This window comes from Nipponia nippon, unplaced genomic scaffold (genome assembly GCF_047370975.1).
Source record: "Nipponia nippon isolate SJK-2023a ecotype South Korea unplaced genomic scaffold, ASM4737097v1 scaffold_3, whole genome shotgun sequence".
Taxonomy (NCBI): Eukaryota; Metazoa; Chordata; class Aves; order Pelecaniformes; family Threskiornithidae; genus Nipponia; species Nipponia nippon.
This window is the reverse complement of record NW_028262347.1, coordinates 107,798,770-107,815,888: the sequence shown is the minus strand read 5'-3', so window position 1 is coordinate 107,815,888 and position 17,119 is coordinate 107,798,770. Positions and strand designations below refer to the sequence as shown.

Below are 17,119 nucleotides of genomic sequence, written 5' to 3'. Positions count from 1 at the left end.
GTGCATGCTAGGGAGCTCTAGCCCAGCAGAGCCAACCATCACTTCAGATGGTTTGAAAATAACTTATGCACATTATTTTCTTTTCAACAGTGTTGCTGGCAACAGAAAATACTGTTGTAAATACTTCTTGTAAGAGAAAAGTTCACAGAAATTGTACCCAGGTTCCAAGTTGCTATGTTTCTCTTGTGACATAGCGCTTCAAAAGCAATGACAGAACTTACAGTGAACATTTAATACTTGAATCTTATAATGAAAAATCAGGATCATGACCATGGCAAGTATAAACAAACCCAAACCAACAACAATGTGAATTTAAAATCCAATAAACTGAAATTAAACTAAACAAGGTGCTACAAGGTGCACCGCTGTTGCTTCCAAATGATTAATTTTAGACTGTAGATTTTACTGCCATTAATAACAAAATGGAAGCCAAGCTGATGAGAACAAATATGCCTGCTATTATTATTGCATTATAACATTCTGGATGGAGATAAACTCTATCCTCTGTTTATTATTACTTCACCTAAGCTGAAATGAGAACTGCAAATTCATCAGTAAATGGACTGAAAAAATAAATGTATGCTGCAACTGCAATATGCTTTCTGCTGAAAACTGTAATTTCTTTCATCAATTACCTAAAGAATGAAGAGTACCTCTACAACAAGCTGGTAAATCCTAATTATATGACAATCTTTAAGGAATCTTGAAATTCCTTTAACAAGTGTCACCTAACAAGCAAAGCCTGCATTTATCTTTGCCTTGGTATGCTCAGAAGAGTTACTACAAATCAGCTGACGCTGATAATGCACACACACTAAACCTCTGTGCAGGTGTTTTTCCCAACTGCTTTAAAACACTAACTTAAGGACATTAACTTCATAGCTTTGGTTGAAATTACCATGAACTTTCCCCTTTAAGTCTGACAGACAGACGGCAGGGCTCTCTGGCTGGCTCTTGGCACTCTCCCCAGGCTAAATGGCTCCAGCAGCGCTGGAGGGAGGGCAGGTTTCCTACGATCTGGTAAAATGAGCTCAGGAAGCCCACGAGTCCTGCCCAGCAAGGCCAGTAAGTGGGGCGCAGTGCTGTCCTCTGCACATGGGGACTCCAAAACAGCCGAGAACACTGATGCTATGAGAGCACCGTTCATCCCTGAGGATACGAGTTCATTTTTTCTTAACCTCAAGTTGTGAGGTATTTAGTGCTGGCATACAGATGCAAGAACCTGTAATCACAGAACTCTTCTTATACCGCAGATCTTTTATGATTTGTCAAATTACTGGACTTAATTGATTGTTGCACATGCGTTCCCTAACACTTCCACAGGATCAGAAGTGTAGTACAGAGCAGCGAAAGTGATGTTCTGTACCTACAACATTTGTTCACTTTTCCGTATACTTTTTATAACTAATACTCCTAAAACTAAGCATTTTGCTACTACACTTACAGAATACAAAGAATTTCATCACCCATGTAGAAGCCTTCGTGCCAGCCCAACAGAGCACTTAAGAACACGCTTAAGTTAAAGCACAAGTCTAAATAACTTTTAAAATATACGTAAAGATTTCTATAATCTCTCCTCATTAATATAACTGAGAATCTCCTCTAGAACTCAAAATAACAGAAGTTGTCCTTGAAATTGAAAAGATACGAAGATTCTCAGCTCAAAGTTTTTCTTAAGATGTAATGTCTGCACATGTTCAGCCCACGGGCAAACATCGCAGGGTGGAATTCTTTAGCTGATCAGTAGTTCCTCAGCCATCCCAGCTCCTGAAACCATCTGAACTACCTTTCCTTCTGTCACCCATCTGAAATACAAAGCACCACAGGGAGCAACTGAAGGCATAGTTCAGTTCCTTCACTCATCAAAACCCAGCCACATACACAGAATGATATAATAGGGAAGAAGGAAAGACAGTAAAATATATACAAAAATCACCTCTCCAAGAATATCAATCACTCTTTTCTTAAGTTAATGCACTAGCTGGATAAGGATTAGAGCTTTCTGATTTCAACCAGCTATGCCAAGATTAAATAGATGCGGGATTTTTTTCATTTCTTCACCTACATCTATTACTTTAACTGTGTTGTTTGCTTTAGATATCACAATCTTTTTTTTGCACTTTACCTTAAAATGGTTTAAGTTTTGTAAGATTTTAGAGTAAATAGCTAAGAACACGACATTGCTCACCAAAGGGTGTCATGAATCTGCTCTGCAGTGCTCCCTTTAAATGAATATCCTGATTCTAAGCACAACTTCCAGCACCTTCAAGGTAACAGAGCGTACCCTCATTTCAGGCACACAGCCTTGGAGAGGAGGGGGTGTTGTAGAGTAACATGTAATAAAGAAAAAGCCCTCTCACCTGTAGCTAGATAACAGGGTGCATGCTTGGTCCCCTGAGGTCAGGAAATGTCACAAGTGGGTCTCAGAGTCACAGATGAAGAAGCAACATCACTTTCCCCAAGTTATACTTTTTGAACAGGCATTGCCATAAGACATAATGCTCTGTAAAAACATGTACTAAGGAACAAACAGAAACCCTACAAGCGTCCAGACCTGAATTACTTGCAAGCAGCCACAAACACCATTCAAGTGCAGAGATAGAATTTGATTAGCTGGCCAAACAACATAATGTAATATTCTCCAAAAATGTCCTTGCTTCATACTCTAATTACTGTACCTTTACTTTTTTGATACTACCAGTAGTCCTGAATATCGTCCAAAAAAATGGCTCCAGCTAAATCATGAGCATGCCATGTCCTTTGAATTGGGGGGAAAAAAAAAAAAAGCCAACAGCCAATAAAACTAATTAATATGAAATTCTGATACAGTGTTCATGAGAAAGCTAGGATGAAGTGAGTTTTTTTTTCTGAAATAGGCCATCCTGGTATCATGTCATTCATTTATTTTGCTCTTCTTGAGAAGTGAAAAATGAGCCAATCATTAAAAGGTCCTACTCTAAACACATGACAGGAAAATCAAAACAGAAGACAATGTGGCACAAAACCATGATGGAGAAGGCTCTTTAATTGATAGTAAGATGTAATCACTGTAAAAAATTAAAAATATTTCAAACAGAAGACCGTATGCAGACATAGTGGCTAAACTGCATTTAAATTTATTTATTTAAGGAACCCAGAGATTTTTAGGAAGAAGAGAGTCTAGAAAAGGAAATATTGCCATGAATGGAAGTAGTTAACAATGTTGAAAATCATATTTTCCCCGTTCATTAATGGAGGAGATGTCTTCTTCCTATTTATCAAAAAAAAAAAAAACCCAAACATTTTTTGGGCATGATTCTTCTATATAATTGAAGTAGAGAGCATCAAAGCAATTAAACATAGAGATACTAGGTCTGTGTGAACTAAACCAAAGGACTAAATAGGATTAACCTATTAAATCTGATGTCAGATATAGTAAAAGTCTGAAACAAGAGTCCTAGAATAAGCACTTCTTGGATGATTTCAGTAAGAAAGAAAATAACCATATTCTGCCCAAGCTTCTCAATGAATCTATGAAATATGCTACTGTCCATTGAGCTCTTCAACTGCAGCACCTGATATCTCATAAACCTGGTATTTATATTGTGCTGAAGGTAGAGATGATACACTACTTCTGTCAGGAGAAAGCGTACAGATTAGTGGTGGGTGATGACAATACTGATGAGAACCGCAAGGTTAAGAATCATCTGCTATCTCAGAAATTCCATTAGTTGGAGAACCTCAAGCTAAAGAGTGTGGGGAAAAAAAGGCTGAGAAGCTACAATGATGATGAAATTGTGAAGTCTAACACAGTTGTGAATAATTGCCATATGGAAATTCAGCTGAAAGTTGCTGAGGTAAGTAACATAAGGGTTTGTTTTACTCTTGACCTTTTCTGACTTGACTTCACAGAAACTGAGCTTAGGGATAACTCTTTTTCAATGGAGAACTGCACAGTGAGGCTGCACCTCGAGTACTGTGTCCAGTTTTGGGCCCCTCACTACAAGACGGATGTTGAGGTGCTGGAGCACATCCAAAGAAGGGCAACGAAGCTGGTGAGGGGTCCAGAGCACAAGTCTTACGAGGAGCGGCTGAGGGAGCTGGGATTGTTTAGTCTGGAGAAGAGAAGGCCGAGGGGAGACCTTATTGCTCTCTACAACTACCTGAAAGGAAGTTGTAGTGAGGTGGGGGTCGGTCTCTTCTCCCAAGTAACAAGCGATAGGACAAGAGGAAATGGCCTCAAGCGGCGCCAGGGGAGGTTTAGGTTGGATATTAGGAAAAACTTCGTCACCGAAAGGGCAGTCAGGCACTGGAACAGGCTGCCCAGGGAAGTGGTTGAGTCTCCATCCCTGGAGGTATTTAAAAGACGGGTAGATGTGGTGCTTAAGGACATGGTTTAGTGGTGGACTTGGCAGTGGACTCGATGATCTTAAGGGTCTTTTCCAACCTTAACGATTCTATGATTCTATGTGAGAAGGAGTTCCTCTTCTGCTAACTCCTATAATAAAGGAAGGGGTTGGTCATTAACTTTTTTTTTTTTGTAAGCCCCCTGTCCAGTAGAAACAACATCATCTCTATGGAGTCACTTTCTAACCTGACACCAATTTTAAATGATCGATAAAGAATAAAAAAATTGTAAAAAATGGTATAAATATAATTGGTATTGGTCAATATTAATTTTGGAACTGACAAGCCTAACCCCTAACCTTCTCTTATTTGGGAAATTTTTATCAATGGAGACTCTAAGGGGATTAGCACAAAAATTCTTCAAAAGGATTACCAGTGGCTTTGTATCAATACCAGAGTGGTTTCCTTTTTTCTGTAAGCAATTAGTACTAGCCTCCTTCAGAAAACATTTCCCTGTGTTTTAAGAAAGCTATGTCCGAAATTCTTTGAAGAGAATTTAATTCCCTTCACTTGTGCTTGGGATCTCTGCTCCATTCATGTCAGAGAAGTTCTCGAAGTCTGTGATGAGATGACACTGATCTGACAGCTTTGAAAAGGAATCATTGATTTGTCTTGTAAAGATATTTTAAACCTGGCTTTGCTAGGTTTTTTGTTTGTTTTCCAAACTAAAGACAAATAGGACCTATCTGTGCTATGGCTTTCATTTACACCTAGAAGAAATTTGAAACTATTACTGTTCAGAAGAACTCTATGCTACAGGATAGATAACTAACACACTTACTTAAAGTCAGATGACTGACTCCCCAAAACCTCCCAAATACTAAACACCACTAAATATAAAGCCTGCTAAAATCCACAATAATATAACTTGAAGAAATATTTATAATAGAAACCAGTCTATGGAAAGGAATTGAATTCCTCGGTCTGAATATATTTATGTGCTCTCTTTATACCTTTTTTTGAGAGAAGATGGCACCCTTGGAAGACAGGCATAGTCCAAGTAAGGGACTAATGATTAATGAAGAGCTTAATATCCAGTGTAAGAGAGGTCTTTGAGTTGAATATATACAGACAAAACATCATAACGAACCAAGAACCTTAAGCCAGTCCTCTATAGATGTATTTCTTACCCCAACAAACATACAGGTCCGGATCAAGCTTTTGTGCAGCTAGTTCAAATCACGAGGTCATCTTATACCATAAAAATACCCTTGAAACTGTAAATCAATACTGTAGTAATCTAAAACAACTTTTGCTTTTTCTCATGTAAAGCTATGGTGCTATGAGGATTTGCCTGTCAAAACTAAATGTGATTTACCGATAGCAATGTAAAAGTAAAAAATACACATAAATTCTAGCACTCAAGAATAATGAACTGATATGTGATACTCCTAGTAGGAGTAGGATCATCAACCAGTATTTTCAGATATGATAGGTATAATCATCCTCTGCTATTCTCAGTATAAAACACTGAACGTTTTTCAAACCCTATCACTTTGAAGTTTCAAAGAATGGAATGAAGTATTGGGTGAAAAGGGTAGGGAAAAAGGTAATCTTTAAACACAATTAAATTACAGATATATTTAATTCACCACCTTAGAGAGGGGAAAAAAACAAACAAAGAAACAAACCAAACCAAAAACCTTTAACGCTTCCAGTAAAAGTTAACGAAATGACACAGTTTCACTTGCTTTACTGTAGGTCACGGTGTGACAGCAAACAGGCAAAAGGAAACAGCTTAACCGAAATGTACATAGTTTGCAGAATTTTGAGGTATGGCTACACGTGCCAGTGAAATGAGGACCTGAATTTCATGGTTGTACTATGACACTTCAGATGAGCCACAATAAAAGTTAAACTCACATAAGATGATTACTACAGCTGATAAAAGTACTTCTGTGACATATGCTAATTGGCTGGCAACCATAACATACTACACAATGCTACGTTTCCCAGTATAGAGGTATCTGGTTCACACATTCTTCCAGATCTTTGTAATCAGCTGAAAAATACAGATTGAAGTGTCAGGACTGTGCTGTATATCATCTTATGCAAACAAAAAAAGTACATATCTTATGCATATCTACACACATATTGTCCAACGAGACTCTTCCTAGGTTATTTTTTAAATGCTGATTAACAAGGTACCTAAATAAAACTTCATATTGCATTTTTTAAACAAAATATTCTACAAGAGAAAGTTTAATTAGGTAATTGTAGGACAAATTCTTTGTCAGAACTCATCCTTTGAATTCTTCCAAGGATCTCCTCTCTCACAGTTAATCACTCTTTGATCTAGCGAGCAAAGGAGGGGCACAGGATACACACAGCTAGTGGAACATCAAACCCATCTCAGTGATGGTACAGAGATGTAACAAGCCATTTGGCATGTTTAATGAAGTATTTAATTAGCTACCTTTAAAAGGACTTACTTTCAGGGAAAGCGTCTGCATAAAAACAGGACAGAAAACTTTATATATATACTTAACTACCCTTCTCAGAAAGTATACATGTGAGACTACTCCCCTGTTAATCACAATTACCAGACACAGTCAGACTGGATTCCCTACTGTTAAAAGGGAGAGAGAATTTCAGTATGTGGTGACCGAGAAAGACCTTTTGGGTTGAAATCATCTGTTTCAAAATAAGACATATCTGCTGACTTTTAAGACCTGCTACATGCCATTGACTGAAGCTTCTGCAGGAGAAGGAGTATGAAAGCAGATCAGCTTGGTTGTCTGAGGGTGGGCAATTTTGCTGCAGTAAAGTTCTTTTGGGATCTCCTGCTTTTTAGCAAAATCTGAAAAAAACTCTGGTTGTAAGGTTATTGGTTTGATATTGAAAATTACATCTCTGGTCATTTTCCTGCATGGAAGGACATTTCTGAAAGTTCCTAGACTGCGTTGGTTGAGAATTTCTTAAGGCAAATACTAGAGAAACCAACTAGGAGTAATGCACCACTTGATCTGCTGTTCATAAACAGGGAAAAACTGGTGATGAATACAGCCACAGATGGCAGCTTGCCTTGCAGTGACCACAGGATGACCGAGTTCAGGATCTCGAGGAAGAATACAAAGTTAAACAGCAGAGTTAGGATTCTGAACTTCAGGAGATGGGACTTCAGCTTGTTTAAGCAACTGCTAGTCAGATTTCCCAACGAGGCTGTCATTAGAAAGTAAGGTACTTAGGAGAGCTGGCTTTTTTTTTTTAACGAAAATTTATTTAGACCTCAAGAGCTAACCAGCCCATCGTAGAAGGAATTTTGTCAGAAGAACTGCTTGGTGCACAAGAACTGCTTTGTGCACAAGCTTCCTAATTAATATGCAAAAATAGAGCATATTAGAAGTGGAAACAAGGATGGGAAACAAAAGGATATAAAATCATTGCTCTGGCACTTAGGGACAAAATTAGGAAGGAAGGCCAAAGCCCAGCCATAGCTAAAACTGATGAGGGGATTCTGCAAGTAGGCTAGTAGCTGAAGGAACTTCACACAAAATGTGGGTCTGTTAATGAACAAGGGAAACAACTTAGGAACAAATTATATAGAAAGGTTTTAAGTCCTCAATATCTTTTTTGCCTTGGTCTTCACAGACAGAGATCTCCATGCATACCAGCATGATTTGGGAAGTAGAAGGATGACCAGCAGCCAGGGAGCACCAGGTTAGGGCCTACTGAGAAGAGCTGGAGGTATTCAAATCTATAGGCCGGGTAGGATTCACTAAGCTGAAAGCTTATCACCATAATCATGGTGATTATGGGAGGTACCTGATGACCGGAAAAGGGTAGTGTGTTATGCCCACCTGTAAGAAAGGTGGGAAGGATGATCCAGGTAACTACAGCTAAACAGTCTCACCTCACTCCCTGGAAAGATGGCAGATCACATCATGTCCCTTGGAATCAATTTCCAACTACGTGAGGGACAAAAATGTAATCAGGAATAGGCAATATCGATTTACCAAAAGTGAATCATGGTTGAGGCTAGCAGGTGATCTAATAACAGCCTATACCATTTGAATAGCAGTTACAGGAGTGACAGAGCCCAGATCCTGCTTGGTAGTGGCAAATAGTATCACAAGGAACAATGGTCACAAGTTGTTGTCTGGTAGGACACTCAGAAAAACTTCTTCACTAAATAAATAGCGTAGCAATGGAAATGGTTATTGAGAGAGGCTGCGGAGACTCCGCGCTTAGAAATTCACAATTTAACTATACAGAGCCATGGCTTGACCTGGTACAGCGTTGGCAACTAACCTGCCTCATGCATGAAGTTGGCCTAGCCAGCCTCCAGATGTCCCGTCCAACCAACTTTGCTACGATTGTGTAAACAGCCCGATATTTTTTAGGACACTGAAGAATGTTCCTGAGGAAAGTTTATTTTCCAGGTTTTGTAAGCGCACACTGTACTAAACAACGGAGTGACTCAGGAGACAGATGATGGGACGTGCCCTTTAGCTCACGTCTAGCCTGCTTCAACCAGTAATTCTTAAACATCTTTGACAGCTGTGTAACAGACTAGGAAAAAAGGTCTCAGTCCATAGGACAAAACCATTCTGTTGCAAGTAGCAAAAAAGAAACAAAGTAGTGAATTTGCAGAATAATTAATTACTTTGCAGTAATATAAGCATTTCCTTCCCAACAGAGATAAGAAAGTTTGTACTGCTGATGCCCAAGTTGCACGTACTTTTCCCAGAAAATGGTGGAGTTGTCTGTCCAACATTTCCAAAAACCCCATCAGAAACATCTCTTAACAAAAAGGCACACATTTTTCAGAGCAGAACTTTACTACTTAACATTTTTCAGTAACACAGAAGATGTGAATTAAGAGCTAACTGATGTGGTTACTACTGATCACAGTAGTTCCTCTGTGATCACTGGAGACCATCTATGTCAATACATGCTTTTCATCTTGTCCAGAGTAATACGTTGTACTCCCAGTATCTAATGAATTTATGCTGCTTCTTAAACCGTTAATATCTGCAGATTTGATCATTTGTGCAACACTGTTTTGAATTATGGCAATTAGTAGTATGAGACAAATACCAAAGGACAGTTAAATTCATTGTATTTTGTGGTAACTATTTGGATATGACTGAAGAACCATACCTGTACTTAAAAAAAAAGTTTAAATATTTTCTAAAAGCCAAAATGTAAACTAATTTATCAGAGTATCTTCCTGAATTCTGCCACATACAGATCACCTTTTCCTCTACAGACATAAGATTTCCATATCACCACTTGAAGTTTTTCATTTCCATCGTTGTAAGCTTCATATTTTGGCAACTAAACTTTGCTTTAAAGACACACCACCTTCTTTCCTGCAGTTCTACTTAATGACCCAAACACGTGGCAGCTTTTCTGTGAGGAAACCTGTGCAACTACATGGCAGCTCAGTAATATTCACGGGTGCTCATCTGGGGACTAGGCAATAACAGAGCTGTCTCAGTGAAGAGCTCACAATCTACAAGTGAACAAAAGAAACAGATGCTGCCGAGAAAAAAATGCTCCTTCTGCCATTATTGTTTTGTAATGGGAGCAAAGTAAATAAACAAATAAATTATCTAAACAGAAAGATACCATAATAAAAACAATTTTTTTTCCTAAGTCTGAGCTGATTTCTGATGCAACTTTTCTCCCCTCACCCCAACCTTTTACAAGCTACTCTTGTTCATTAAACTTCAACCATAAAAAAATTAACTAATGCTGGAATTTTTCAATTTTTTTTAAAGGGAAAGATAATTTAATAATAGCCAGTATACCTCTCCCCCTCCTGTTTTATTTCAAATTCTTATAAGTACACTTTGCTTAACTTCTCTCCTCCTGAACTTAAATTCCTTTACCAAGTAACCCAAAACAGAAGAATAACACCACAAAACACATTATAATCCTTAGCTGATATCAGACTTGGAAAAAGTCAGTTGAACACTATTTTTTCTCAAAAACTAAACTAAAAATAATATTATTATAATGGTAAACAATATTGTCTTTGTACTATGAACAACATACAGGACTGATATGTTTTAATTCTCTATGTGCTTGATACACTAGGGACACAACACCATAATGTAAAAATTAACAGTGAAGACAATAACAACTGCAAGAACAACACTGTGCAGAAATGACAGGAAATGCTAAGGCGAGGCTTTTAACAGATCTTTACTAAATACGGTGTGTCTTTAAAGCAAAGTTTAGTTGCCAAAATATGAAGCTTACAACGATGGAAATGAAAAACTTCAAGTGGTGATATGGAAATCTTATGTCTGTAGAGGAAAAGGTGATCTGTATGTGGCAGAATTCAGGAAGACACTCTGATAAATTATTTTACATAATATAATATATACATAATACTACCTGAAAACATACAGTTCCCCTTACTCTTCTTTTAGAAGAATTCAAATTTTATTTGGAAAGATGCCAATTCTCAAGAAGGTCCAAGCAAACTATCGTCTATTCAGGAATAAATGTAAAAAAATCAAGCGTGTAAGTAACTTAGCTTGTGGAAGTAAGCCGACTGAGTCTGATAGGACCGTTCGTATGTTTCATATAATTCATATACACAAATGTTTTAAAAGTATTAGGAGCATAAGACAACCTGAACAATTTTTCCTGAGTCAGTTTCATTCAGAGAGATCTACTCCCTAAGTAAGTTATTTTGCCAGCTTTCAAGTATTTCTATGCATTGTGCCACGGAACACATCACAGAGAGATGTAAGCCAGTACTGACCAAACTGGTGTATCCATCATGCACACTGCCAACAGATACATTGGCTTAAGTTGCAGAAGCATAGCTATATTATCAAAATACCACACCCAACCTAATGATCTTACTCGAGATCAGCCAGGCCACCATGATACATGTTTGGTGCTAGAGCCAGCACAATCACCACTAGCTTGGGGGAAATAAATTGGGTACCTTTATTCTGCAAGGTGTTAAGCAGGGTTGACGTGCCCTCAAGATGACCCAAATGGTAGACCAGTGTCTAGGAAACCCCACCAGAAACTGCATAGCATTTCATGCAACGCTTCAGAAGTAAATAAAAACCGGCACAGATACCATATTAAACACATAACGCTTCAAGGAAGCATCGCTTATGAAGGAGGGATATTTTGCAAAGCACTACTTACAGGTATGGAGGCACTCAGTTACTGTAGTTGGCTTGATGAGATAGCCTTTACAGATATAGCAGGTGATATGAGGATTGAAATCTTTCACCAAGTGCTTCCTCTGAGTAGCCATTCGTGGGGTAGGAAACGCTGGCAGAGTGCTCGGGCCAGAGGAGCAAGTCTGAGAGGCGTCGATGCCCGGGGTTCACAAGAGCTGGGGCGCTGCTCTGTGCAACTGGACTTCTCCAGGCATTTGCTCGTAATTCCGGAGGTCTCACAGGGACAGGGCTCGTAACTCCTGCTCCGCTGACGGGCGAGTCATTTTCTTACCTGTAACACACGTGGAAAGAGAGGTGTGTAAGCCTGGCGGCACAACACCGGTGGCGATGCCCCGGAGGACAAGTGTCGCCATAAACTTGGCAGGAGCAGCGGGTTATTATTTACATAACAGCAGCTGCGTGCCCGGCGCTGGGCACCGAGCTGCGAGGCAGCGCCCCTGCCCGCGCCGGGCCCCGGCCGCCAGCGCGACAAGTTGCCGGGCGCCGCGGGGCAGCGGTGACAGGTGCGGGGGCCGCCGGCCAGCCCCGGCGGGGTCCCCGGCCGCCCCGCTGCCCGCCCGCCCGCCGCTCTCCCCGCCGCGGTCCGCAGGCCTCGGAGGGCCCCCGCGGGGAGGGCCCCCCCCCCCGCCCCAGGAGCCCGCCGGCAGGAGCGGGCGGCGAGCGGGGCAGTTCGGCGGCGGCCGGGCGCTCCCCCCGCTCACCCGACCCCTGTCCCTCCCCCCGGCGCACCTGCGGCGCTCCCGCCCCCGCCTCGGCCCCCCGCCGTACCTGCCGCGGCCCAGCGGCCTCGGGCGGGCGGCCGCCCGGCGAAAGAGAAAGGGAAACGCCGTGCGCCTCCCACCCCCTCCGAGCCCTCCCTCCTTCCCTCCCCGCCAGGCTGCCGCGGCCGGTCCCAGGGCGGGCGGGACGGGCGCGCAGGCGCTGCTCCCCGGCCGAGCCGAGCCCGGCCGAGCGCTGCTGCGCCACGGCCCGCAGCGCCGCTGCGGGGCGGGAGCCGCCGGCAGCCCCCGAGCGGGCGGAGGGGGTGGAGGGGTGGCCGTGGAGGCGAGGCGGCGGGCAGGCGGGAGCGGAGCGCTGCCGGCCGCAGGTGAGCGCAGGGGCGGCCGCAGCGCGGCCCGCGCCCCAGCCCGCTCCGGCGGCAGTCACCCGCCCCGCTTCGGCCCTTACACCGTTTCTTAAAAACAACTTCAGCTTCTGCCCGTAGAAGGGTGAAACTTAAACCTATTTTTCCACCCCTCAAGAGGAAACACTAAACCACCGGACTAAGTTAGGCCCAAATCCTGTAAACAGTTGCAGGTGTTAACGTGCTTCCCTCGAACCGGGACCAAGTAGCCAGAGAACGACTAAGCAGGAGTGAAAGCTGTCCCCGTCGTTCAGCGCGTCTGCTTTCTGCTCTCCTATTCACAGAAATGCACCACATCACCAGGAAATTGTACATAAAACTAAAGCTGCCTTAATAGTATTTTTCAATTGCACTATTTCTGAAAAGTTCTTCTACACCCCTTTTGACAATAATAACAAAAATATAAGGAGGCATTTCCTATATTAGCTGCAATACCATCACATTACCTGTGACTGTGCTAGCTCTTTCCTTTTCCATTCTGCACTTGAAATAAGTACTCGTTTTGCACTGGCCCTCCAGTGCAGTCTCCCTTTCATCCTTGGGTACGTGCTGCAACAGCAGAAGGCTTTAATAACTTAGGCCTGCTCCTGCCATCCATTCCTACTTCTGGAATATTTACCCTCCAGTAGATCTCCATTGACATCAATTCAATTGCCAGGCTGAGTCAGGTGCATTAAAAACTGTTACAATTAAAGTTACAGCGCAGTGGTGAAGGCACGATAAACCTGACATAGAGTAATTCAACAGAATGTGCATAATTTTTCCTGATAAAATGTGCATCTTGTAGGAGATTATATCTCCGCAACTTGAACAGGAGTTTATAAAGCTAAAAATCTTCTGAAGCAGCATGTGGTACAGTTTAACAAAAAGTTGTGTTTTGATGGTTTTGGCCTTCTATTGTTAGCCATTGTTTGCATAATTATACCATAAAGCACACACTGCCGAGTCAAAGTTTAGAGAATGCTAAACTCTAACAGAGAAAGTAGACAACATATACTATATACATCTCATGGGAATATTTTAATTAGTAGTCACATTCTGTCGGTTTAGCAGAAGTTGACATTTTTCCGAATAAGCATGAGAGTGGCCCTGCTTGAATGTAGACTACGCATGATACAGCATTATTAAACTTACATACATGCATTTAAAACAAGCAACTGCTGATGCTCTGTTTCAAAATGACTGCGTCTGGTAAGATTTGTTTTAAAAATAAACTGGATTCTACCTGAGATTTCAAAGCATAGTTTATCAAGCGTCCCTATTGGGGAAAAAAAACCCCAAACATTTTCTAAATAGATTTATCAGCTAGGCTCATGTTTATGCAATAATGGATACACAGTGTTCTATTCAAGCACATTAAAAACACAGAGTTACATCATTTATTATCCCCTATAGCCCATACAGTAAAAATTGCACAGCAGTTGTGATACTTGCAAACATACACAACTGGTACAGATTGCCACAAGCCAAACTGAAGTCCTTCTTCTAAGGGCTACCCGTCGCATGCCAGGTAAGTGACAGCGTACATGACAAATTCTCCCCTCACCTCTCCACGACGTAGGAGCTTGGTCCTGCTGGTACCAAGCTGTATGTATGAGATGCTGAGTGCCCTGAACTCTCTCTGAACACGACGAAAAGTTGAGGCATTCAGCACCTCTCAAGACCACAACATAAAGAACAAACGAGAAGCAGTGCAGAAGCAGCTCTCATTTCATTATCAGAGGAAAGCAGTATAACAAAGATCCTTAAATACTTACTCCTACTTTGTATCATGAGGCAGCAAATTATGTTAATAAATGCTTAAGAATTAATTATAATTTCAAATGTAGTTAACTCCTAGCATTGCATACAACAGGTTTCTTTAAAAATATAGGGCCATATAAGTGATGCGAGCATTTATCTACTTACAGCAGTTAAAAGGTAACAGAGGGATAGTGTTTGAATCAAATAAGGTGGTCATTTTCATATTATGAGAGAAACAATTAACAAAATAAACTGAGCTAGGCAAGAGTAAATACATATCGTGTATTAGCGACAGCAAATGTACAGAGATTACAGAGATGGTGATTATAGCCCTCAACTCAATGATGAAAATACAGCTGCTCTCATTTTTCTGTGTTTCTTAGACTTCTGACTTTCCTGTCACCTGACCTGTACCGAGCGGTTCTCAAGAGTGTCCTCTAACACGGTACCTTTTTTTTTAAAACTAAGTCCATTTTCACATATATGAGCTTGTCTAACACATAGAAAATAAAGACTGCTTTCTAAGCATTATCAAAGCAGAGGAGTAGTTTGTTGAAATCCCTGAAGAACTACTGGATCATCCTAATGTGAAACAGTAATTCTTTACATTTAATACAAATAAAATACATCTTTTTAAAGGAACAGTCAGGACACATAAGAACTTGTGAACTCCAAGCATTTCATTAATTTTACTCATTAATGCAGCTCCAACGTTTTTGAAAAATACCAGTGTTTGGTGTCAGTTCTCAAGTAAATTCCAGAGAGAAAATCAACATTGGTCAATACAGCCAAGTTCTCAGTAACATTTATAGGTTAACGGTTGGACTCGATGATCTTAAGGGTCTTTTCCAACCTTAACGATTCTATGATTCTATGATTTGAAATGAGTGAATAATTCTAATTCTGCTAGTAATCCACATGAGTACAACCTTACATCCCTATAGAGCTACACTGGAGTCTGTTTCTAGGCAAGTCTCCAGTTACCCTCCAGTTATCCTAAGACTTACTTGTATTTTGTAGATGGAAGAATTACTGGAACGCATCTGGACTGGGAAAATAGAGAAAAAAAAAAATCCCTACTTTTCTTAATAGACATTGTGGAGCCATCTGAATGATATTTAGAGGGAAGCCACAGCATTCATCTTCACTGAACACTGAGTCTCTAGACATCTGATGGAAATGCCATTTTATGACTTAAAATCTTGAAAACTTCACAAAATTGCTTAGGTTGGAAGAGACCTCCTGAGATCATCTAGTCCAACACCTCTGCTCAAGCAGGGTCAGCTGGAGCAGGTTGTCCAGGACTGTGTCCAGTTGGGTTTTGAATATCTCCACAGATGGGGACTGTACCACCTCTCTGTTCAAGTTTTGACCACCCTCATAGTAAAAAAAATGTTTTCTTATGATCAGATGGGATTTCATGTGTTTCAGTTTGTGCCCATTACCTCTTGTCCTGTCAGTGGGCACTACTGATAACAGTTTGACTTCCTCATCTTCATTCTCTCCTGTCAAGGAGGGATGCTGATAAGATCTCCCTGAGCCTTCTTTTCTCCTAGCTGAGCAGCCCCTGCACTCTCAGCCTCTCCTCATAGGAACGATGCTCCAGTCCCTTAATCATCTTTGTGGCCCTGTGCTGGGCTGGCGTCATGTCCTTCTTGTACTGAGAAGCCCAGAACTGGACACAGCGCTCCAGATGTCGCCTCATCAGTGCTAAACAGAGAAGATCACCTCCCTCAAACTGCTGGCAACTTACTTGAAATTACTGCATATTTACTCAGGTATGAAAAATAGACCAAATATAACCACTTTTGGATCTTTTATTTCCAGTGTTAAATTCCCTATCCACTAGAACAGTATCTAGAATAGAACCATGCACTAACTGGGTTGGAGGGACCTTTGGACACCATCTGGTCCAATGCCCCTGCTCAAAGCAGGTCTAATGTTAAAGTTAAATCAGATTGCTCAGGGCCTTATCCAAATAAAGTCTTACTATATCCAAGGATGGCAGTTCTACAGCCTCTCTGGGCAACCTGTCTCAACCCTTGACAATCCTCATTGTGGATTTTTTTCCTTAGGCCCAGTTGGAATTTTGTTTGCTGCATCTTGTATACTTTCCCATATATATGAGTAACTTACTAGCAGCAAGTAAACTTAACTCTTACTGTCATTATCACTGTCTTTGCCATTATCTTGGGATCATGCATCATATTTCTTTGCTTTTTAGGTAAAGAGTAGTAACATTATTTATTGTATAAACAATATTACTATGCTCAGCGTGAAGACTGTCTTTGATTTGATAGGAAACGATAGGAATTAGGCTATTCTTATCCCCATCTCTTATTCGTGAAAATGATCAGCAATGAGATTTTGCGTTTCTGCTGTGAGGGCCTTTCTTCATGCCTACTGAGCTCTATATAAGATGCTGTATATTAGCACATAATAGCACTTCTGGGATATATATAACATTTCTTTCTTTATGCTTACTCTTCTTTCATAGTCCAAAGTAAAGTAGCAAAGCAGGTTGCAAAATGCTAACATCTGTATTATTATGCCATTGACAAATAAGTAAACAAGACAAATGCATTCAAGATACATTTCAAGACTAAGGTAGAATTGTGTCACAAAGTGTTCCGACTTTGTTGAACTAATTTCAAGCAAATTTTAAAAAGTAAGAGAAATCATAAAGTAAGTTCCTACAAGTTTTAGA

General features: G+C 40.8%; 1 protein-coding gene across 7 annotated transcripts in view; it reads right to left on the bottom strand.

Annotated features, from left to right (window-relative positions):
- PCGF5 (polycomb group ring finger 5) overlaps window positions 1-17,119 on the bottom strand; it is a 75,155-nt gene that overhangs the window by 26,411 nt on the left and 31,625 nt on the right. For 5 of the 7 annotated variants that reach the window (XM_087764999.1, XM_087764996.1, XM_087765002.1 and 2 more), the window contains one exon: window positions 11,509-11,817. In XM_087764999.1, the coding sequence (XP_087621125.1) occupies window positions 11,509-11,620 (112 nt within the window). In that variant the 5' untranslated portion in view covers window positions 11,621-11,817. Of the gene's footprint in view, window positions 1-11,508; window positions 11,818-11,931; window positions 12,098-12,314; window positions 12,456-17,119 lie in introns of those variants that run through there. The other 2 variants (XM_087764997.1, XM_087765001.1) reach the window with 2 other exon arrangements.